Source organism: Erpetoichthys calabaricus, chromosome 2, assembly GCF_900747795.2.
Source record: "Erpetoichthys calabaricus chromosome 2, fErpCal1.3, whole genome shotgun sequence".
Taxonomy (NCBI): domain Eukaryota; kingdom Metazoa; phylum Chordata; class Cladistia; order Polypteriformes; family Polypteridae; genus Erpetoichthys; species Erpetoichthys calabaricus.
The window spans coordinates 196,789,962-196,815,661 of record NC_041395.2 but is presented as its reverse complement, the minus strand read 5'-3'; the positions used below and the strand labels follow the sequence as shown (position 1 = coordinate 196,815,661).

Below are 25,700 nucleotides of genomic sequence, written 5' to 3'. Positions count from 1 at the left end.
CCATCCTGTCCAAGTTCCACCTTGCTACTAATGCTGTGGAAAAATGCATAGTCTCCCTCCAATTCTGCTCTCCTGAACAGGGTAAACTGGTTAGAAAAGAAACGAAATTGAATACCCTTAAGACACTCAGATCTGAATCCAACAAAAAAATGTGAAAAGACTTGAAGACTTCAGTGGAACAGTCCACAGACAACATGAATGTGTTACAAAGAACTGGCAGGAAATGCACCATCCCACTGTACAAAGTTAAGAGATGTTTATCCAAAACTATTCATGGCTGGTCTTACTTCAGAAGGAATCTTACACTAATACAACTAATGTTGTGAGAAACCCATCCATCCATCCATCCATTTTCAGAATCCACTTTATACTGAGGGCAGCATGATAACACAGCAGTGATGCCTGTTTTATGGTAAACAATGCATGGTACATGAATGTTAAAATTGTCTCAAATAACAGCTCACCTAACTTGCTGAATATAATACTCAAGTGCTGCCCATTGTACTTCCTTGCAAAGACCTCTAGTGGTCTTTTTGCTTGCTGTCTAAATCCCACTGTAAGCCAACATCAGCAATGCACTGAGCAACTATAAAGTATTTTAACAAAATAAAAACCTTTACATCCTGCGTGAATTTTTTGCTGTTTCAAGGGACTTCAACAAAGTAGATTTAAAAATATTTGCCTTAAATAGCATCAGAAAGTTACCTAACATTTTGAATCGCCATTATAATCTAATAAAAGATGCTCACTGCTCGCTCCCAAAAACTTCACCTTGGACAGTTCAACCACAACTCAGTAATCCTGCTTCCATTTTACAATTATATTCTGAAGTGTGAGCAGCTAGTAAGAAGAGGGGCGTACTGCTGGACTAGAGGCAGAGAAAAATTTAAGGAATGTTTTGATTCTTTAAAGGACGTTTACAGATTTCTCTTCATGACTGGACGAGTAAGTAACAGCCTTCCTTAACTTCCTCAAAAAATGTGAGGGTGACTATGGATACAACTGTGGACCACCGTGAGATTGATAATTTACTGAAGGTTTACTGTACATTGATATGGAGATGTACAAGAAATGCAAGTATAATCTCAGGAAGGTTATTAGAGTGACTAAAAATCAATACTGAAATAAGTTGGGGACTGAATACATGAGTACTTGTGATCTAAATAATTTGTAGCAAGAGTATAGATGTAACAGATAATGAGCTAAAACCTAATTCACACTTTCTCTTTTAATGCTTTCTATGCCCTCTTTGATCACAGTAACACAATCTTTCCCACATGAGTGTATGCAGTGCCATTAGAATTATTTTTCTGTGGATGACATAAGGCAGATTTTTAAAATAATTCAGTGTATATCAGTTATCCAAATTGGATGGGACTTTGAATTCAGGACACAGTGTAAGAACCAGTGGTAACCAATTAGCTGGTGTTTTCAATGACATCTTTAAAATCACTGAGAAAACCCATGGTCTTGGTCTGCTTAAAAAAAGACAATAATTTTTCCTGTTTTAAAAGAGCAAATGTGCACAATCTCATTGACTACAGACTGGTGACATTCACTACCGTTTAAATGAAATGTGTCAACAGACTGGTGCTGGGTTACATTAAATGATGCATTACAGATAATTTGAGCCACCTACAGTTTGCATATCAATGCTACTGGTTTCCAAATTATACCATGTTCAAAAAATATGGAACACCAGGCACACCCAAATAATAAAACCTGCTATGCCACAGTAGTGTTAACTGACTACAGCTCAGCATTTAACAATGTTGTAACACCAAACCAGATCATCAGGTTCATAGTGTCACCCTCCACTCTTAAAAATACCGGTATTTTAATGACATTTTATGGTTTTTTACTGGGTTGTGTGGCTCCTCATAGAGCCACTGCTTGACAAAGCACCATTCCATTCTGGGAAATATCCTTCCATCAATCCATTTTCCAACCCGCTGAATCTGAACACAGGGTCACGGGGGTCTGCTGGAGCCAATCCCAGCCAACACAGGGCACAAGGCAGGAACCAATCCCGGGCAGGGTGCCAACCCACCACAGGGGAAAGATCCTTTGTATATGCAATTGGTTCTGTGTGCTTTGAAAAACTTCCTAATATGTAGAAAAAAAGAGAAATCTTTAACATATGGTAAGATGCCTAGTAAGACACTAACAGATTAAGAAAACCTGAACTAGAGTTTGTGTTATTGTATGCGGCAGGAGTCCTTTTAAACTCATGACCCACTGGTATTTCACAAATCTGAATATTCTTCAAGAGTGTGGGGATTAAGAGCCACTGTGCTTGCAGTGACCAGTAGCAGAATTGTTTCACTCCATGTTTTGTTAAATCTTTTGTTACATTTTTCTTTCTTTCATTTATAATTTTTCCTATTCTTTTCTGATAGTTAATCGTGTTGCAAGAAATTTTAATGTTTATTCTTATTGTTATCATTTTTATTTACTTTCATCAGACCTGCGGCCTCCATGCTTCCCATCCTAATGAGCCTGCACAGATTACCTATATCAGAGGGTACGTGTTCCAGTGGATCTCACCTGAACACATGTACAGTATCTACCACCCAATTTCTCAGCAAATGTTAGCACTATTAGTAACAAAGTAAATTATGATAATAGTTGCAAAACTAAGAAAAAATGAAGAAGGGGAAAAGTGAAGGTATTTGAGAAAGATTGAAAAAATGACGTGGAGTTCAACACCCCTTATGGATAATAGGTAATGTTCAGTCTCTCCGAAATAAGTTGGATGAACTTCAAGCATGTACACGCTTTCAGACTGATTACAGAGACACTTGTGTTATAGCTATTAGAGAAACCAGACTAAATGGAAATAATTTGGATGACCACTTGGTGATTGATGGATGTGGCGTACAAATTTGTTTGGACAGAGACTCAGCCACCACCAATGAGAGACATGGTGAAGGTGTCTACCTTATATAAATAAACAATGGTATAAAACCGTAATGGTTAAAGAAAAAGTGCACAAAAGATGTGGAACTTCTGTCTGCAACCTATCTATATGCCCAGAGAGTTTCCACAAAGTTTCAACAGGACCATGCATATCACACGTGGTGGAGAGTGAAGCATTTGACACCATCTCAAGAGTGATACAGAGGCTTGAATCACTGTCTGCCAACTCTCAGAATTTTATTTTGAGCGACTTTAACCATTTTTACCAGTTGCCTAACATGTCACAACAGTACTTGATCAGTGCTATGGAACATCAAAGACGCTTATGAACTGAGAGCAGATCTGCCACAGGGTTCATTAGATCATAATTGTGTCCAACTGTGAATAAATACTATTTAAATTGAAGCACAAGACAAGGAATAGGCACACAGAAATGGAAGATTTTTTTTCTTCTTGAAAAAGACCTTTTATTTCTGTAATACTAGTAGACTCCATAAATTTTTGTAAACATGATGCCTTAAGACAAATGCGAATTCATTGATAATATCAATCATGAATATATAAATATAAATAAATATATATTTGAATACTTCAATACATTTTCTTTGAAATTTACCTATATATATTCTCATTTATTTTTTTAAACTTTTCTAATATATAGACTATAATATAATATGTAATGGAAATTGAAAAAACAGAAGTGCTATGTAAGCAAAACGAGGCGATTTCAGTGATAAACAATTAACGTTTATAGGGAGAAGTATAACATTCTTAAACCAGCCCTGAAGACAAAATGTACAATGAATGTCTGCAGAACAACGAATACAACGCGAGTGGAAGAGACGCGAAGTGGCTATCTAGTAGCGTTAGCTGGGCAGATTGGTGGGCGAACGAAGCATTTAATAATGTTATTGTTATTGTCAGCTAATGTGGTACTGGAACAAAAATACTGCCAGTTGTGTATCAGCTGTGTAAACAAGAGTACTGTTTATTATTATTTTTTTTTAAATTAAGCGCATGTGGGGTGTGTCATATCAGCTCGTAAATGACATGACATATGCCATAAACTGCCCGATCTGTTTTACACATGCATGAACAATTTGCAGCATGTAGGCCTTCTAAACATATGTGTGCGCAGATTGGGCAGGCACGCAGATCAGGAAGTGACAAGTTCTACTCATGTTCTGAGACACAGGTTTTGTTTTCGGAAATTCATCAGCAAAAGAAAAGGTTAAGGTCTGACCTGAATGATGTCAGAAAGGTCCTTAAACAAAATAAAAACAAAAAACCTCAGGTCCTGGCAGAATAAGTGGGCATCTGCTTCACTCCTGTACAGAGCAGCTCTCTCCAATTTTCCAATCTGAGATGCTTTTGGATTTACAGGATGTACCCAACTTATGGAAACTGACAAATGTTATTTCATTAGCAAAACTATACCCCAAAGCATTAAGTGACTTCAGATTAGTGTCATTAAACTCTCACGTCATGAAATGCTTTGAAAAGTTAATTAAGAAGCAACTACTTAACAAAACTGAGGTGTATCTGGATCCTTAAAAATTTGCATACAGCACAAAGAAATGGTGGAGGATGCCACAACAACACTGAAATTTTCTGTGTGAGCATTTGGAACGATCAAAAAATCATGCAAGATTGCGGTTTATAAACTTTTTGTCATCTTCTAATACAATCCAAACCTACATTTTAATTAACAAACTGATTTACAGCATTTGCATGCACTTTGATAACCAAATAATTCAAAGAAACTTGATTTTAAAAAGCCATGTAACCCTTATTCTGATTAGAGTAATTAGATTATTGGCCTCTGAGAAGCCTGCTTAACAGAGGTAGCTCTGTCCGTGAATAATATAATTACGTGGCTATGTAAACCCGTATTTGGGTTACTAATGTAATGAGCAGTGTTTATCAAGCAGCAATAGCAGGCAGTAGAGGCGACTGCAGAAGCAGTAAGAGCACAGTGTTTACAGTGTCTCCCCACTTATGTAACAGGGACGGATTAATGTAGGTACTGAACTCGATACAGGAGGAGTTCCAGAATTGAGATGCAAAAAGTTGGATCCAAGGAAAAATAGTGGAGAACGACTCTGTACATGGATTGCTTCTAAAGGGTAGTGGACTGGTGGGGCAGATTTTATGCGGCAAAAACTGAGTCAGGAATTACAGTTTGAACTATACCTGAAGAGCTGCTAGTTCAGAGTCCATGTAATAAGGACTGCTTTTGGGCTTATGGTTTCAACCATGTCTGAAGAGCCTTTGGTTCGGACTGTATATGGTGAGGACTAAATTGAGGTTTGCAGTTTTATTAGTGCCTTAATAGCCACTAGATTGAGTCTGTAGGCAGCAGCTGGACACAATGGCATGAGGGGGCTGGGAAAACTGACGCAATTTTTTGATGGCTTGTATGACTCCTGAGCAGATGGTTAAAATAAGTGCCCTCTTTGGCTTCCCTTTTGAAGACAAAGAACCAAGTTCATTTCATAGCTTTCTTTTATTTGGGTTGTTTTAAATTAACTTGGGATTTTATTTTCTGTTCAGCTGCAGTTTTTGTCCCCCACCCACTTTCTGCATGGGTTGTTAAATGTCTTATTCACTTTATGTGGGTTTTATGTTAATATTATGACTTGCGCTAGTTGAGTGCTGCGGTCTTATCAGTTAAACAATGAGTGCTGAAATATCTAGCAATAAATACATGCTGAAGCAGTTTTACCCTTTTGGGACATTTTAAGTGTGCCTTAAATAAAGACTTATTACACTGTTAAGGATTTTTGTAGTCTGCACACGCATTTACTTAGCCCACGCCATGGGTAGAAGCACCCACAAAAATACGTTTCAACACTCATGAAATGTCCAGACTGAGGCATCAGCAGATGTATATTCACAGCTTACAACCTGTGTTATCTGCAAGAATAATCATGGCTTAAAAATTCACCAAGTGAGGATGAAATGTCTGGTGGGAGCAGAAGCAACACAACGCATAGGTGTCCAACCTAGTGAGATGCAGGAGGAGCCAGGCTCTGAGTCACCTCATGGTGCCCTGAACCTCCAAGTGCTGCAAACCAACCCCTCTAGCATCAAGTCTAACAGGAGGGAGATCACATGACCTGCAGCAAGCATGATGACACTGTGGGAACAGTTTGAGAATGATATCAACAAAATTCTAGAGGCAACAGTAAAGGGAAAGGCAGATGGGAAGCTAGAATCCATGACCACCATTACCGTCACCATAGCCGCAGAGCGGAAGAGGAGGAGAAGAAAGACTTCTGAACATCCTATATAAAAAATCAGAGCAGTAAGCATCCACAATATCAAGCAGGAGATGAAGATACCAACCATTTTGAGTTCACCAAGGAGCTGATGGGGCAAAAGCGCACTAGGAAGCTGGTCTGCTCGCAGGAATAAATCTAAGGCAGACATACAGCAACCCAGAAAGAGAGCAGGAGTTGGGAGAGTGCAACATCTTAATAGACCCCTCTGAACTGGAAGTGCAGTTTGACTTGTCAGGGCTACAGCTGAATGAAGTGAGAGAAGTTGTCCACAAAGCAAGGAAAAACTCTGCTCCAGAACCAAGTGGTACTTCATGCAAAGTGTACAAGAATTGTCCCAAACTCCTGTTACGTTTGTGGAAAATTCTGAAGAACAGGAAAGATCCCAAATTAATAGAAAGTAGCTGAAGGGGTGTGGATGCCAAAGGAGGAAAATTCCATCCAGATAAATTAGTTCTGCATCATCACCCTGCTGTGTATCAAGGCAAAGATCTTCTTCAGCACTGTTTCCAAGAGATTGTGCACCCACCTGACAAAGAACACCTATATCAATACATCAGTCCAGAAGGGTGGCATTTTAGGGATGCCTGGCAGTCTGGAACACACAGGATTGGTGACACAACTTATCAGGCAAGCCAGAAAGAACAGAGGTAACCTGGCTATGTTGAGGCTCAACTTTGTGAATGCTTATGGCACCATTCCACACAACCTTGTGCAGCTTATTTTGAAAAAACATCATGTCCCCAGCAGAATTTGAGAATTCATCACTGATTATTACAACACTTTCAGGATGAGGGTCTCTTTAGGAGCAATAACATCAAGCTGGCACAAAGTACAGATTGGAATTATTACAGGGTATACAATTTCCGTGAGGCTATTTCCCCTAGCCATGAATATGCTTACCAAGTCTACTGAAGTAGAGTGCAGAGGGCTCTGAATGAAACCCGCTCAAAGGTAACCACCCATTAGGGCCTTCATGGATGACCTAACAATCATCACGGAATCAGTCCCAGGCTGCTGGTGGATTCTGAAGGGGCTGGAAAAGCTGGTGGAGTGGGCCAGGATGGGTTTCAAACCAGCCTAATCAAGATCCATGGTGCTGAGAAAGGGCAAAGTGGAGGACAAATTCCAGTTTACCATTGCAGACAAAGCCATCCCAATCATCACAGAGAAACCAGTTAAGAGCTTGGGCAAAGTTTTTGACAACTAATTGAGGGATACAGCATCCATCCAGTCAACTCGTACTGAATTAGATGGGTGGCTGAAAGTCGTGGACAAGTCTGGCCTACCAGGGAAGTTCAAAGCCTGGATCTCCCAGCATGGCATTTTACCCAGATTCCTGTGGCACCTCCTTGTCTACGAAGTCCCGCTCTCAACTATTGAGACTTTGGAGAGAAAGGTCAGCAGCCACCTCAGGAGATGGTTGAGGCTGCCAAAGAGCCTGAGAAGCATCACATTCTACAGCAACAACAAACTGCAACTGCCCTTCAAATCCTTGGAGAAACAATTTAAGGTATCAAGAGCCAGAGAAGTATAAAGACTCAAGTGATCCGATTGTAGCCAATACAGGGATCCAAGTGAGAACTGGCAGGAAGTAGAGGCAAGGCTGCGTCAAAGGAGGCTGGTCAGAGTGGTTGCTCAAGGCTGAGCCAAATGAGGATCCTTTCCAACTCACCAATCAGATACCACCAGACGGAAGGTGAGAGTAGCAGTCGGATAGAGGAGATCCTACAAGGCTGTGGGAATGAAGCAGCAGGGAGCTTGGATGAGATGGGAAAATACTGTTTAGAGGAAAGTGACTTGGTTATGAACTCTGGAAAGCCGAGCCTCACTGCATTAGTTTTCTCATCCAAGCAGTATATGATGCGCTACCAATCCCATCAAATTTGCACACATGGGGCATAGCAGAGTCACAAGCATGCCCACTGTGTTCTAAGCAAGGAATCTTAGAACACATCCTCTGCAGCTGTACAAGGACACTTGGAAAGGGAAGGGATCGATGGAGGCACAATGAGGTCCTGAAGACCATCCCTGCAAGCAATCAGCACAGGACTTCAGTGGGTGAATTGGTGCCAACCCTCCAAGAAGACCATCACCTTTGTAACAGCCAGAGAGCAGCCAAATCCCACCAAGAGATCATCATGTGCAGGCATCAGCAAGTGACTGGCAGTTATTGATAGACATCGGAAGGCAGCTACGTTCCCCAGTCACATTGCAGCCATCACCCTACCACCAAACATAGTCCTGGTGGCTGAATTCACCAAGCAAGTCATTGTTTAAGAGCTAACAGTCTATTGGGAAGATTGTTTGGACGAAGCCTTCAAAAGGAAGCTTTCTAAGTACGAGGAACTGGTCAGCATGTGTCAGCAGTCGAGAATGGAGCTAGGTGTTCCCCAGCAGAAGTCGTGTACAGAGGATTTGCGGCCCATTCTTTGGTCAGAGCCTTTAGCAGTTTGGGGATCAAAGGAGAAATGAAGAGGAGAGCCATCCGCAGTACCATCAAAGCGGCAGAAAGAGTCTCAAGATGGCTATGGCTCAGGAGAGGAGAGGCTTGGGGTCAGTGTGGCTAGCTGTCTGGACTCAGGCTGGACTCTGATCAGCCCTGGTGGGGTTACCTGGAGGACCATGTATGACAGACCCAAAATACTTGATGATCCCAGGAACATCACTGATAAAATGTCCAGACTGAGGCATCAGCAGATGTATATTCACAGCCAGAGTCAAATTTTCAGGCAATCACATTATTCTTTCTCCTGGCTGAAATAAAATCTGTCTCAATATTTCAGAAATTTCTAAATTTATGTTGACGAGCTGAGCATGTCAATGGAATTGAAGAAGTTTGACGTTTCTCATAAGCCACTTTTTTATAAAGAACCCCAAACATTTGGTAGAAAGTCTGCAGAACTGACTTGGGAAGGCGACCGATGAATTTTCTGGTTTTACTCTACAGTTGAACATTGTTGTGTACCTTTATGTACCTTTAGAGAAAATAAAACAAGGTACTTATTTAATTTTCATACATTTCCCTCCAATGCAGAAACCTGATCTAAATGGATTGTTTCTATCCACAGAGAGAGCTTTACCCATGTTTGTACCTGGCATTTTAAAAAACAGGATTGTCTTGAGCCAGGGTCTAAGACAGGGTGGCGACTGTTGAAGAAGCGAAGGGTTCCTGCATTGCTTGAGTGGGACAATTTCTCCGTTCCACTTTCAAGACCGGGTTTTGGGAGAGGAGAAAGTGATTGACTAAGGATGACACACTGGGCGAGGAGGAGGAGGATGATAAAATCCTCAAGGATCACGATTGCACTTCAGCTCTGGATCCAGCAATTGTCAACCTAGTGCTTGCTGAAAACATGTCTCTCAGAGAGGAGATCTCTCAGCTGAGGAAACAAATTGAGACCCTTACAATGAAGCAGCAGTTTGGCCATCACTATTTTGCAATATAAGATGTACAGCAGACTCATGTTGTTTTTTAAGTTTACATACATATTCACCTGTCCCTGAATAAAGTTTAATGACTAATTATTGAAATTAAGTTTTTTCTTTTCTTTTTATAACGAAGTCTAATGTAATCACATTTGTCCCATGTAAGTTCATAGCAGACACAGGTTTTTAATTCATCTGGCTGTTACCTTTGTAATTGTGGATGTAGCTTGAAATGTATACAGGTGCTGGTCATAAAATTAGAATATCATGACAAAGTTGATTTATTTCAGTAATTCCATTCAAAAAGTGAAACTTGTATATTAGATTCATTCATTATACACAGACTGATGTATTTCAAATGTTTATTTCTTTTAATGTTGATGATTATGACTGACAACTAATGAAAGTCCCAAATTCAGTATCTCGGAAAATTAGAATATCAATTAAGACCAATGCAAAAAAAGGATTTTTAGAAATGTTGGCCAACTGAAAGGTATGAACATGAAAAGTATGAGCATGTACAGCACTCAGTATTTAGTTGGGGCTCCTTTGGCCTGGATTACTGCAGCAATGTGGCGTGGCATGGAGTCGATCAGTCTGTGGCACTGCTCAGGTGTTATGAGAGCCCATGTTGCTCTGATAGTGGCCTTCAGCTCTTCTGAATTGTTGAGTCTGGCGTATTGCATCTTCCTCTTCACAATACCCCATAGATTTTCTATGGGGTTAAGGTTAGGCGAGTTTGCTGGCCAATCAAGAACAGGGATACCATGGTCCTTAAACCAGGTACTGGTAGCTTTGGCACTGTGTGCAGGTGCCAAGTCCTGTTGGAAAATTAAATCTGCATCTCCATAAAGTTCGTCAGCAGCAGGAAGCATGAAGTGCTCTAAAACTTCCTGGTAGACGGCTGTGTTGACCTTGGACCTCAGAAAACACAATGGACCAACACAAGCAGATGACATGGCACCCCAAACCATCACTGACTGTGGAAACTTTACACTGGACCTCACGCAATGTGGATTCTGTGCCTCTCCTCTCTTCCTCCAGACTCTGGGACCTTGATTTCCAAAGGAAATGCAAAATTTACTTTCATCAGAGAACATAACTTTGGATCACTCAGCAGCAGTCCAGTCCTTTTTGTCTTTAGCCCAGGCGAGACACTTCTGACGCTGTCTCTTGTTCAAGAGTGGCTTGACACAAGGAATGCGACAGCTGAAACCCATGTGTTGCATACGTCTGTGAGTGGTGGTTCTTGAAGCACTGACTCCAGCTGCAGTCCACTCTTTGTGAATCTCCCCCACATTTTTGAATGGGTTTTGTTTCACAATCCTCTCCAGGGTGCGGTTATCCCTATTGCTTGTACACTTTTTTCTACCACATCTTGTCCTTCCCTTCACCTCTCTATTAATGTGCTTGGACACAGAGCTCTGTGAACAGCCAGCCTCTTTAGCAATGACCTTTTGTGTCTTGCCCTCCTTGTGCAAGGTGTCAATGGTCGTCTTTTGGACAACTGTCAAGTCAGCAGTCTTCCCCATGATTGTGTAGCCTACAGAACTAGACTGAGAGACCATTTAAAGGCTTCTGCAGGTGTTTTGAGTTGATTAGCTGATTAGAGTGTGGCACCAGGTGTCTTCAATATCGAACCTTTTCACAATATTCTAATTTTCCGAGATACTGAATTTGGGACTTTCATTAGTTGTCAGTTATAATCATCAACATTAAAAGAAATAAACATTTGAAATACATCAGTCTGTGTGTAATGAATGAATCTAATATACAAGTTTCATTTTTTGAATGGAATTACTGAAATAAATCAACTTTGTCATGATATTCTAATTTTATGACCAGCACCTGTAGTTTGAAGCCTTCTTCTTTTTAGCTCCTGATGTTTGCACAATGCTTAAATAATGTGACTTGCATAGTTTACCATAAGTCTAAGCACATAATGAAGCGACCAGGTGAAAAATGCCATAGCTAGTCTGTTTTGATATTGGTGCTGGAAGTGCAACAGCTGGCTGACATGGAATCCAGAAGAGAGAGCAAATATGCCGAATGATTCATTCTGTTTATACCCTAACTTGGTGGCTTGGATGCTGGACTTGTTAATAAATGGAACACACAATAAGTGTTAATGGTCGTTTTTTCTGATAGCCTAAATATATCTATCAGTAACGCAACCCAAGCCTCAAATGGTTACTGTTCATCATCTATAGGATTGAGAATAAAAATAGTGAGCTCGTAATAAAGTTCTCCTGTTTTTGGAGACTTTTGCAAAATTAATTATTCAACTTCCATAAACCACTGCCAGGTCTTAGGCAAGGAGAGGAAGTCAATTGTGAGAGCATGGGAGCAAGGCAATATTCAATGCTGGATGGGGTATAAGTTCATCCCAGAAGTGAGTGCCAATGTATACCAATTAACCTAACACACATGACTTGGGATGTGGGAAGAAAATCTTACACAAAAATCCATGCAAATATTTGTAAGAATAAGAAAATTGTTCATAGTGACTCTCCAGGCTGAGATTCAAACCCAGGAATCCAGAACTGTGGGGCAGCAGCACAAACAACCTTTTTATGAAGCATTTCAAACAGCATCTAAGGGTGTTACACTTTCATATGACACTGTAAAGTGAAAGATGCGTTATTTAGTCTGAACTTGGGTGAGGAATTACAACTGGTGACAATTTAAATGCTTATGACAAATCTGAACAGAGATGACCACGTAGCTGGATTGTCTCTGTTTGACTCCTTTTTTTTTGTCAGTATGTAACAGTAGTAGAACCGTCACCTGGAGCCTCATGCATAACGGCATGCGTAGAATTCACACTAAAACACAGCGTACGGACCAAAGCGGAAATGTTCGTATGCACAAAAAAATTCAGATGCATAAATTTGTGTGTTCGCCAACTTCCACGTTCTTCCACTCCATAAATCCCGGTCAGCATGAAAAGTAACGCACGTGCACGGGCCTGCTGCCACTCCCCAAACTCCTCCCAGATTTACATCTCTTTGAATATGCAAATCAATATAAATAACCCTTAAGATCAGCATTCTGTGAAAAGGCAATGGCAAAAGCACGGGGGAAATAGAAGAATTTCAGCAAATACCAAGTGGAGGTAAGGAAAAAACGTACTATTTGTTGGTTTAAACAGTGGTATAAACAACAACAGGAAGTTGATCGAGTGACATAAAGTGTCGGAGAAACTCGAAAGCTCAAGTTCACAAAGTCACACATTACCCAAAATAAAGTTGTCAGATATCAAAGTCGCCGTGAAAAGGCGAGTCGTAGCCCACCGTCTGAGTGTCATATGAAAGCTTATTAGGATACAGAGAAAAGAAAAAAAAATAGGGACACAGTGGGGAAAAAAGCTTGAAATGTCAACTTTAATCTTGAAATTTCCTCTTCAATCCCGTAGTTTATTTTGTCATTAAAGTAGAACATCATAAATTTCATCTTAAAATCGTTTAATTTACTAGTTTCTCAAATCCCATCGTAACTAAAGTAGCACATTAAATGCTTTGTTTTGTATTTGATCTTCTATGTGCTCTGTGTGTTTTTTTTCACTAAGTGCTTTTTAAACGGGCTTTCTCTTCGTCCGATAGGATACTGAATCCATTACATTCATGATATTATAGTTCTCTGAATAATTAAAATACTGAGATGTTTACTTGATATCATTTTCATGATGATAGGAATTAAAGCATGTATTAAACATGGGAACATGGTGGCGCAGTGATTGTTCATGCTTTACGCAAGATGCTTGCTACAGCGTGCGCGACCTTCGATGAAATAATTTATTGCAGCAGTACTGTCTCTTTCAAATGTACTAACCCCCAATTCCTGTCCTTCCTTTTCTTTCTCCAAATACCCAATCCCCACACAATCAGCTCTGTAATAGACGTTAAGCCATCTGTAAGCTGAGAACACAGATTCTTCAAATCCTTTAAGGAACATTGAAATATCTTCGTAGTACATGTTTAATTATTCTATCCATCTATCCTTCCAGTGTCTCGCTAGCCCCAGAAAGAATACAGCACGAGGCAGGCAGGCCCGAGGAGAGGGGGGTGCAGCCGGTACATCACTCTGGGGCCTATGAAGCTCAAGGGGGCCCATGAAGCCCAACGCATCCCATAATTTTTATTATAATTTGAACATTTATTTATTTAATTCATTTAATTTTTATTGCATTTTTTAAAAATTTGCAAGTCTGTTTAGTTTCAAAATTAAAAAGGAACATGGGTCACAAGGTACTTAGCAGCAGTCAACAGTTTACGATGTAAGAGACATTCATGAAGGCTGTCCTGGGAGAGAAGTCACATGGTCTACAAGGGTATTCCCTGATCGGTGGAAAGTGACAAGGAGGAGGGGGTTTCGGGCACAGTGAGAAAAAAGTCATCAGCCGGCAAACAAGTACATCACGTAGTCGCCGCGTTCTGAGACACGAGGGCCCACACACCTTCTTTGCACCGGTGCCCGGATTTTCTTTTAACGGCCCTGGAGGCAGGAACAATCCTTGAACAGAGCGCCAGCTCCTTGCTAGCGCTGCGACACCATGTCCTCACATTAGATTTGATTATTTATTTATAAAAGCACATTTAAAACAACAGAGGTTGCACCAAAGTGCTGTACAAAAAAGCATTAAAATAAACACAATACAAACAATCATGCAAAAGCAGATTAATTAAACAACCAATTGTAACATCCACCAAAATCCCATCATACACAATGAAAGACAGAAGAAAACAAGTTGGTCTTAAGCCGACTTTTAAAAACCTCAATCGAGGATGAAGACCTGATGTGCACAGGCAAGTCATTCCAAAGCCTAGGACCAACAACTGAAAAAGCTCCGTCTCCCCTTGACTTCAGCCGAGATCTTGGCACTACAAGGAGCAGTCATCCAGATCACCTCAGTGCTGTTGGTGGCACATGGGGTGAAGGAGGTCACAGATATATTTTGGAGCGAGATCATGCAAGGCTTTAAAAACAAACAAGATTTTAAAATCAATGTGACACCTCACCGGTAGCCAGTGGAGAGTGGCTAAAATGTGAGAGATGTGATCCCGTTTTCTCAACCCAATCAAAAATCTAGCTGCTGCGTTCTGAACCAGCTGAAGGCGCGACAGAGCAGATTTTGGCAGACCCACATATAAGGAATTACAATAATCTAGTCGAGACGTAATAAAGGCATGAATGACTGTTTCCAAGTCCTTCTGTGATAGAAAGGATTTTAGTTTAGAAATTTGCCTCAGTTGGTAAAAACTGGACTTTACTACCATGGAGATTTGTTTTTCAAAACTTAGTGATGACTCAAAGATGATACCTAGGTTTCTAACATCATTATGAATCATTGCTGCCAAAGGTCCTAAGTGCATACCGATTTCAACTACAGATGTGGTAGTACCAAAAATAATGACTTCTGTTTTATTTTCGTTTAATTGCAAGAAATTTTGTGCCATCCAATATTTAATATCCTCAAAGCATTTCAACAGTTTTTTTACAGATGAAGTGATGTCAGAACTAACTCTGAGGTAACAGCTGCGTATCATCAGCATAACAATGATACGCGACATCATGTTTGTAAAAGATGGCCCTCAAGGGGAGCAGATGAAAGCAAAATAGATGGGGAGCCAGGATAGAACCTTGAGGGACATCTTGTGTGAGAGGAGATGGCTGAGAGAAATTCCCATCTATGTTAACAGACATAGATCTGCCTTTCAGGTAGGACACAAAGCATTTCAGTTTAATTATTAACAATATAGATTATTTAAATGAAGTTAAAATTTTATCTGTGTAATATAATAAACATATTTTGCTGCATTTCATCTTACAAATGATATCGTCATCATATGTAAATATGCGCTTTATAAAGTGGCTCAGGTTGTGCAATATTATAACTGTATCACAAGTTTACAGTGAGGTAATTGTACTTACAAGTACAAACAGGTCTACAAGAAGCACTTGATGGACTGATTGATTGCGTTTATAGTTCTTGGGATGAAACTGTTTGTGAACTGCAAGGTCCGTACAGGAAAGGCTCTGAAGCGTTTGTCGGATGAGAGCAGTTCAGATAGCAAATGGCTGCTGCAGTGTGTGCTTGATGCTGTATACCGATAATTCTCTTTCCGATCAGCTGCTGTACAGATGTGATTCACCAGGGCTGTTCTTAGGCATAGGCAAAGTAGGTGACCGCCTAGGGTCCCCACTGCCAAAGGGCCCTGCCCAGCCTGTTTTTCAGGCATAACCAAATACAACTTACAGGTCCATATTTCAGAAGTACAAATTTTCAGTGGGAGAATTATCAGTATGGTTACATGTGAGCAGAGAGGAAACAGTGATGACAGGCAGCATCGATGGTGACGGTGGGTCCTGGGGTAGTGGGTGGGGCCCCAATGGGAGGGCAGATCATGCTCCTCACCTGCCAGGGCGTCTGCACATCAGATCGATTAGAATGGCTTAGCATTAGTATCAGTTGAGCACAAAGTCATCGACTCCCTCGATTATTCACACTTAATGCTCCGGTTTCCTCCCACAGTCCAAAGACATGCAGGTTAGGTGGTTTGGCGATTCTAAATTGTCCCTAGTGTGTGCTTGGTGTGTGGGTGTGTTTGTGTGTGTCCTGCGGTGGGTTGGCACCCTGCCCGGGATTGGTTCCCTGCCTTGTGCCCTGTGTTGGCTGGGATTGGCTCCGGCAGACCCCCGTGACCCTGTGTTCGGATTCAGCGGATTGGAAAATGGATGGATGGATGGATGTGACTTATTATTATTTATTATTAATCAAAGATTTTGCAAAAATGAAAGTGCGTGAGGTATTTTTACATTAAAGGTTTGATTTACATGCTATGTTAGCTTTAGTCAGTAGGTTCCTTTGACATGTTCCTCTCAAATCTGGTATATATAATATACAGTATAATCATAAAATGATAAACTTTACCTTACTAATTGTTACACATTTATATGGATAAAATAATTATTATGCATTCATATGGATAAAATAATTATCATACATTCATACGGATAGAAACAACAAGGCCCCAAAAGGTACTTTTGCCTAGGGCCCCCAAAAACCTAAGAACGGCCCTGGATTCACACTCAGATACAGTGATATAAATACTCCGAGTTGTGCAGTGAGAGAAATATGGAAAAAGATGATCCAATGTGGCAACCCCTAACGGGAGTAGCTGTAAGAAGAAGAAGAACGTGCAGTGAGAGTAACAACGCTAAAGCAGTTATGGTATTTGGAATAGTTTGACCATTCTGTGGACCATGATATTGTTACAGGTTAATTACAATCAGATGCATTAAACTAATAAACAATATGCGGTTAATTTCAGTGTATTTATAAAGCCGCGTCACGGACGTGGATCTGAAAAAGAAAGGGTACCCACACAGGAACAGTAGCACTGCTTTGGCGCTGGGTGCTGCCAGTCTGCAAAACCGAGCACAGAACTTGCGTACGACAGGGTATGAGCTACTGTGGAAATGTGCGTGGCTTTACGCCAAGTTTAGCTTTTATACATCGCAATTTGAACGTGGAAACGTTCTTACGCAACATTTTTGTACGTACGCACCATTTATACATGAGGCCCCAGAAGAACATACACACTTACCCGTGGCGCGAACTCCAGTTTCAAGTTTTTGTGTCTCACAATGTTTAGGTTACCCGTGCCACCATCTCAGTGGCCATTCTCGTCGGGACAGTGATGTACCGTTGACGGGTGCCAGTATAGTATGAATGGTGCACTTGATATGGGAGGAAGCACAAATATAGTTGCTACTCCCACGACTGAAATTTGGCCAATTATCTGTGTGCGTCCAACACTGTTCCGATATTTCCAATATTTCTTCCGGGAAGAGTTCCTGCCTTACACCAATGCCCCTGAAATTAATATGCGTGGATTTCAAAAGTGATGGGTGATAATTCACCTAACATTGTAATTCTGAGTTGTTTTTAAAAATAACTAAAAAATCTGTAACATTCATCAGTGATATCACATAACTTTTTCTGTTTTATTACGCTTACAGGTTAATGACAGGTTTGTATTACATCCAAAGAACTGAATCACTTCAGTGGAATGGATGCTAATCACCACTATCAGGCTCTCGGGCAAACTACGAAGCTGCAAATCCTGCTGGGCAAGTTTCGTTTACTGGTATATAGTCGTACTGCTGGTGATTACGAGACATCAAGGTTCTGGCCAACGATCGCTCCAGATAGTTTTTTCCAGCCCGACCATCTCTGCCCATTACTATATCCTTATTATTTATGAGTTTAAATCCATACTAATTCTACCTTAATGCCGATCTCACACAACGGTCATTCGTATCCACATTTCAGAGTTTTGCAGGGTGGAAGTGACTGTCCTCAGTGAGGAAGATCATGATGTGCAAGTACGAGTGAGAACGGCTACAACAGTGGTGTGCAAATTACATATTATGTGGTACTGATTATTTATACATTAAAACAAGATCACTAAAGCAGACTCTGCACCTTATATGCAAAAAGGAAAAAAATATTCAGGCAGTTGTTTCGTTCACATTTTCAAGTTCTTTAACTTTTTTAGCGTCTATTTGCATGAGAATCTGTCACCAATCACTCGTAGCAATGCACAAAGTTTTAGAGTGATGCGGGCGGTGTTATGCCAGTGATCATCTATGCAGTGTCTGCCTGCTATTAGCTTTGTGAGTTTCTGGTGGAGAGATCTGAGTTTAGAAAAGTCGATAAATCTTATCTGTATGACAAAGGGTTTTCTTCTTTTAATCTTTAAAACGTCTCCTCTCTCTCCCTGGGAGGATTTACCTGGTCCAAAACCTTTTCAGATGGTCGATAGGTATATGCCAATAATTCCATTTCTTTTTATTATATTTTGGACATTGAATATTTGGCAATTAATCGGCAAACATTTTGCGAATTGAGCAAGGCAGTTATTAAAGTCAGTAAGTGACCTATGCTGCGTACTTACTTTTAAAGCTTTTGAAGATGAACAACATCCTTAATCTCCTAAACTTCCTGAAGCAAGTCAAAGCCCCGTCCCTTTTATTATTCTTCGAGTCTTCTCTTACCTACACCCAACCAGATATCCGTACATTTCTATACCTCAAACTAAGCCACATCCAGAAAGACCGAAATCTCTAAGTGAATCTCCTCGATCACAAAGGTTACGGATGGATGTCCATGATTTTGCCGATCCGTTCGATGATTTCCAACGGACGTCCCTACACTGACACTTATTTTTTAAAAACAAACTGAACAAAAAGTAGTTGGGGTGCCACACCTTAACGCAGTGGTTAGCTCATCTGGTCACTGTGCCATACATCCCTAAAGAACTGCGTGTTAGATTGAAATTGGTCCGTGTGTGTTGTCATTGTTGTGTGCACGAGAGAGAGAAGTTAGGTGCACACACTGATACTGCGCATTGCTGTACCCACCACACGACAAACCAACTCAGGATTCAGATTAGGACCCAAGTGCAGCCATGCAACGGGAGACACTTCAACACCACACTAGTTCAGATGGACTGAGAACAGTGTGGGTTTTTTTTTATGGTGGCTAGAGTGCAAATTCTGCCACCAACCCCCAAGTTATTCCCTGGAGGTTGGAGGGCCTACATGTAGGGCTGGATGCAGATTAATGTCATACCCAGGACGGAGCAATTGCTGGTTAAGGGCCTTGCGCAAGGGAGCGCAGAGAATACACTTTTCAGATTTTTTATCACACTAGCTATATTGCCAAGTACACCTCGAGGATCTGTAAGACAAAACTTCAGGCCAACTTCAGTATACATACTTTTACATATAATGAATGGATAGTTTGCATGACAAATGAACCACATATGCTAACCAGTAAAGGCACAATGGCTAGGTACAGTATTTGGGAAGGTCTGTTTGTGCTGGGGCCACGTAGCCTACTGGGGAATGATCCAAGACAAAGTTAAGACACACAGTGGAGACGGCACGATGAACGTATTCAGCCTGTATGAAGACGACCTATTTATGTCAAATCTCAGTGTTAGCAATGCAGTCGAATTGTTCTTAAGGACAGAATGGGACACGCTGAAAGCAGCTCTGAGAATGCTACGTGAATTCTGAGTACAGATTGCACAAACTGAGAATCATTCAATGAGAATCCAAAGAACTAATCACTGTATACTTAGGGAATTCCAGTCAGTCACTGCAGTATTTCGTGTGAATGGTTAGTGTTCAGTGTGAACCGGGCAGATACAGTGACTACACTTACAAAGTTAATAGCAATAGCCGTCAATACTGAAAGGTGTTGCTGTTTTTTAATACCCTGGATAGAAACGTCATTCAGTTCTTGGGCTCTTGCGATACTTTCACATATGCTTACAATTTGCTAAATAAACAGTTTTTTTAAGTTTCAGCCCCAACGCAAAACCAAATAAAACAAATTTCCCGAGATCCCATCTTACGGAACTCACCATCTCATTCTCCTCTCCATGGTTGATCAGCTGGCAGTGCTCATCGATGTAGTTCTCTTTACCTCCCATCACTCGGTGATACCGCACGCCGTAATGCACAAAGTCAGCACTCCAGGAGTTTACCTGTGGCTCTCCGCCCGCCCAAAGTCCTGGAATTTTGGCAGCACACCCTCCCTTTGGGCGGGACTCCAGGAAGGAATAGATGAAAGGCACCTGCTAGTACACCCATCTCTGCTTTTTAGGCATCTGCTGCCGTAACACATTCTCCATTGGGGCCTCTCCCCGTCACTGTTCAACAGTCAAGAACGGCGTTTGGGGGTGGCAGGTAGGGCGACCGCGCCTTTGAGGTCCGTGTGTCCCGTTCGAGCGGATTTGTCAAATTATAATATCCAGCATATATATTTGAGATGCTTATAAGAGGAACCCTTTTAAATCCCTCTTCAAGGTGAAATTCCGTATATGTACGTCTTTAAAAACATCACATAGTCCGAATATTAACGCACAAAAACATGTATCGCTTATGATAACCGGCTGAAATGACATTAACGTGGGTTATGACTTTGACATACTGCATATCGAGACTCAGAGTATACTTGCAATTTGGGTACTTTTCTAGAAGAGGCCCTGCTAATTTCTGCATCGTATTTCGCACTGTCGTGGTATTCTCATGAATTACGAATTTCACTTTTTTAATAGATTATATCGTTATATTTTGATAAAAGTCCGAGTGTTATCTTGTAAAAATGTAGCTGAATGCTGTAATGAGAAAATCCGGTGCATGTTAATATTATTTTTATGACATTCACGTGCAAGCTTATACAGTCCACACATACCGGTAACAGCGTTTGAGGCAACCGGCCCCACGTGGGGTGGGTCAGTCCTAGGCCCCTAAGGTCGCCTCTGCCAACAGGTACAGTAGGCGGACTTTCTCCGCACCCCCTGAGTCTTGTCACCCAATCATTAAATGTGAGTCGCCACGTGAGGGCTTGCTGTCGTCCATATCTGTCAGTCTGTAAAGATGGGCGAACTTGGCCACCTGCCCAATGTCCTCAGTTTCTCTGTCCAGCACATCTGGTCTGCTGGAAACATGTTCTGAGAAAGCTCACTACAGGAACTCTATTTTACTTCAGTTTGGGATGCTCCTGCTCTTCCACGCTTCCATGTTTAATCTGTTAATCCAAAACTCCATGTAGAAATTAAATTCAGACAATGAAGTAATTGTAATAAAACCTACTGACTCAAGTTCTATGCTTTGTTCACAGGTTCCACAAGGAGATTTACTTTTGGCTAGGGTCAAGTGTAGACAGTAATTAAAAGGATTATGGCTACAATGACCTGTATAGCAATCAGACCCAAATCTCAGGTGTGTGCACATCATGAACAACAGTTTAACGTCACTATTCTTTCTTTTAAGTACAGAAAAATACAGCAGTTTTCCAAAGTTAGATTGATTCCATCATTAAGTTTTCAGCTAAAGTTTACAGCTGGATGCCTTTCCTGACTCTAACCTTTTCTATTTTTCTGGGATTGGGAATGGCACCAAGATGAAGCTGAGACATGAGCATGAGGGAGTGCAAGAGATGAAGGTGGATGTGGCAGAAATGATAATGTTGAGATGGAAGTCTGCGGTGGGCCTGCCCGGGATTTGTTCCTGCCTTGCGCCCTGTGCTGGCTGGGATTGGCTCCAGCAGACCCCCGTGACCCTGTGTTAGGATATAGCGGGTTGGACAATGACTGACTGACTGACTGAGATGGTTATTTGGAGTTACAAAAATGATGAGATACACATCTAAGAAAAGTACAAGAATGTAGATTGAAGTGATATGAATATGTGATGAGGAGAGACAATGAATATGTGAGCAAGCAAGTGATGGAAATAGAAGTACATGGCAGAGAAAGTGAGGGAAGCTATAGTAGAGGTGGATGGATAAAATAAAATAAAATTTAAAGAAAAATGGTTTGACTGGGGAAGAGGTGCATGACCATATCATATGGAAAGGTTGATTAAGCATATCAACCATACATAGATATGGCAGCTTCCATAATCTGTTTAGGGTGGGCATCTACCCCACCAGAATGGCATATGTCCAGTGTGGGGTTACAGTGTACTTGAGCATATCATAGACTTAGAAATAATTCAGGATGGAGCCAGTCCATTACAGTGCAAAGTCACACACACATACATACAGAGGTTTATATGTTTACAACTCAACCTGCATGTCTTTGGAATCTGGGGAGAAAACAACAAAAGGGAGAATACACAAAATCAATACTCAAGCAGGATTTGAGCTCAGGATGGCAGAGTGAAGAAGCAGAGCCATCTCAAAATGGGAGTGAAGGTGTAGGCCACCCAGACCCCTATGCTTGTTGGGGGGACTTGCACTAGTGAACCCAACACTCCCAAATGCAGTCCCTCTTCACATATACTGTACATACTGTAAAAACACATTCATACATATTTAGGTGTTTTAATAAAGGAACATACAAAACTATTGTTTTCACTCGATGAAATCTAAAGTTACTGAAAAGGCATGCACATTATTGAAAAAGAAGGCACATTATAGGTCATCAGCTGCAAGCTAAATGTTGTTGTGGAATGTGGCCTAACTACTGTAAGCTTGTTTGAAAGGAAAAAAAAGTTTGCTGGTGGAAAAAAAAAACAAGTACAAGGAGAGATAAGGTCAAAGAGTACATTAGGCAAAAGTCAAGAACAAGGAAGCAGAAAGAGGGAGGGTCTTTGAAAGGTTTGCTATTATGCCAGGAGCGTAGAAGAAATGGACATGGGTGACACTGAGGTTGCTTGTGAGACAAGTGACTGTACCAGTAATATTATCTAGAACTGCCAATCATTGCCAGGACCTGCCTCCGCCCTATAAATCTGAAAGGTCTCCCATAGTTCTAGTGGATTGTGTACTGGGACGTGTGTGTGTTAGAAGGGTGACACGCCTAGTAAAGTATGAAGCAGTTAATGATCATTGTGATATTAATAAAATAGTTATACAAGAAAAGAAAAACACATTCAATAATATAAAATACAAAGAATTTAATAAAACTTGCAAGATATGAAGAGAAAAGAAACTAAAGCCAGGGATGGAGTCCAGGTTGAACTTATAACAGGGTTACAGTTGTTTACGTTGTCACACATGTGCACATAGGAAGCAGTCAAAGGGCATAACTGAGAGTAAGATGTCAGCTCAAGGGTTGATAAAGTGCACTAGCCTCTCTTCTCCCTCTTCTACAGATCAACAGAAGGGAAACCCAGTTAAACTGGTACCAACTTCCACCTTCCTGTCCAGACCACACCCTCCTACTGACCTGACTTCAGCCACTCCCCTCACAGACCTACCTCTTCCTGCATAACAACTATAAAAGCCCATTTCTCTCTTCCCCAGTTAGTTTATTGGGACTCAGCCTTTTGAGACTATCGCTTAAGTTTGCCAGACAATACAAGGGGTGGGTCCCCAAACCGTTTTCTTTCTCTTGTCTTGTTTTTACAACGTATATGCTTATTACAAATGCTCCACTAAAAAGAAAGAGAGGTGAGCCAACCAACAAAGCAAAATTTTAAAGGCAGCAAGGAAGGAGGAGTATCCTTTTCCCCAATATAGAAGCTTATTCTAAAATGTTATTGATTAGATCCTGCAATATTTAAAAAAAAATTTTAACAGATCCTCCTGAGAATTAGATTTTTTCAAATTTTAAATATTATAGGACATCAGTTACTCACTGACTTAAAAGTGGTGGGGTGGGATTCTTCCAGTTGAGCAAGATAAGTCTATGTGCTAGTAGTGAAATAAAGGAAATTACGATTTGTTTGTCCTTCTCCACCTTAAGCCCATCTCGGAGTACACCAAACGCAGATGTTAATGAATTAGGAGTGTTTGTAATACCAATGCTGCCTGACAGGTATTCAAAGATTTTTGTCCAAAATGATATTAATTTGGCGCACACCCAAATCATGTGGCCCAGTGAGGCTGGCGCTAGATTGCATCATTAACAGTTTGAATATTGCCCTTTAAAAATTTTGGATAATTTTAAACAAGATTAATGTGCTTGATAGAAGATTTTAAGTTGAATAATTAAGTGTTTTGCACATATCAAGCTAGAGTATATTCTGCACATGGCTTTTTTTCTTAAATATTTAGTGAAAGATTCTTTCCCCATTGTACCCTGGGATATTTGAAAGGTAGGGAGTTTAAATTTTTTTTATAAATTGTAGAGATGCTATCTGAGTCTTCAAGATTATTTCTTCTCAAATATGAATTGGTGGAAGGTGAGGAAAATTGTACAGGTTCCATTAGCAAAGTTTTTCACTTGAAAGTAGTGGAACAATTGTGTTGATGAGAAATTGAATTTGAAATTTAATTGGTCATATGATGCAAAGACATTAACTATGTACAAGTCTGTAAATGTTTAAATCTCAGACATTTTCCAAACATTAAACACTGTGATTTTTTGAGAGAGTGGAAAAAGTGGTTGTCATGTAGAGGAGCAGCAGATAAGAGCTTCTCTGTCTTAAAGTGCTTCCTATATTGATTCCATATTCTGAGTGAATGGAGAGCAACTGGATTATTAGTGTATTGATGATAATTTGTATTTACTGTAGCACAGAGCAGGGAATATGAAGAAGTACTGCAAGATTTTAATTCTATTGCAGACCAGGCTTGTGTATGTTCATCAATTTGTGTTGATGGTCTTTATGGCCTGTATATTTGTTGCCCAGTAATAAAACTGAAAGATAGGTAGTGCCCTGCCCCCTTCTGCTTTAGGTCATTGTAGAGTCACCCTTTGGATGCATGGTTGTTTTGAATTCCAACTAAATGAGGTTATGATTGAATCTAATTTCTTAAAAAAAGATTTGTTAATGCATATGGGGATGCTTTGAAATAGATAAAAAGTGTGGGAAAGATGTTGATCTTAACAGTGTTGATTCTCTCTGCTAATGTGAAGTGGAGGTTGGACCATCTATTTATGTCTTGTTGAATTTTTTCCATGTAGACAGCAAAATGTTGTTGAAAAAGAGATTTATATTTACTTGTGATATTTACCCCTAGACATTTAAACTGATCTGCTAAGATAAATAGGAAGGTGTCCAGTCTAATATTGTGTGCTAGAGAGTTCAGTGGAAAAAGTACACTTTTACTCAAATTGATTTTGAGTCTGGATATCTATTGAAAATCTGCTAGTGCTTTCAGGACTGCTGGCATGAAATTTTCTGGGTCAGATATATACAGTACCATATCATCTGCATGTAGTGATATTTTCTGTTCAAGTAATTCTCTGAAAATCCTCTTTATCTCTAATGCATTTCAAAAGTAAACAGCCAATGGCTTAATGGCGATTGCAAAGAGTATTGGTGATAGGGAGCATCCTTGTCGAGTACCACATTTTAGTTTGAAGTAGTCTGAAATAATGTTGTTATAACAAACCGAAGCTTCTGGACTAGTATAGAGTAGATTGATCTATGCACATAAGTTTGGGCTGAACCCAAATTTGCACAATGTGGTGAATAGGTAGTCCCATTCAACCATATGAAATGCTATTTCTGCATCCAAAGATAATAAGATCTCTGGGGTGTTATATTTAATGGGTGAATATATTATATTAAGCAAACGTCGAAGATTAGAAGTTAAGT

The 25,700-nt window shown here is 40.4% G+C and overlaps 1 protein-coding gene across 1 annotated transcript in view; it reads right to left on the bottom strand.

Moving 5' to 3' along the window:
* Window positions 1-20,224, bottom strand: part of LOC114646647 (probable cation-transporting ATPase 13A4) — a 287,738-nt gene extending 267,514 nt beyond the window's left edge. Inside the window, exon 1 of the mRNA XM_028794929.2 lies at window positions 20,066-20,224. Coding sequence (XP_028650762.1) covers window positions 20,066-20,134 — 69 coding nt within the window. The 5' untranslated portion in view covers window positions 20,135-20,224. The remainder of the gene's footprint in view (window positions 1-20,065) is intronic.
* Between the last annotated feature and the right edge of the window lie 5,476 nt (window positions 20,225-25,700).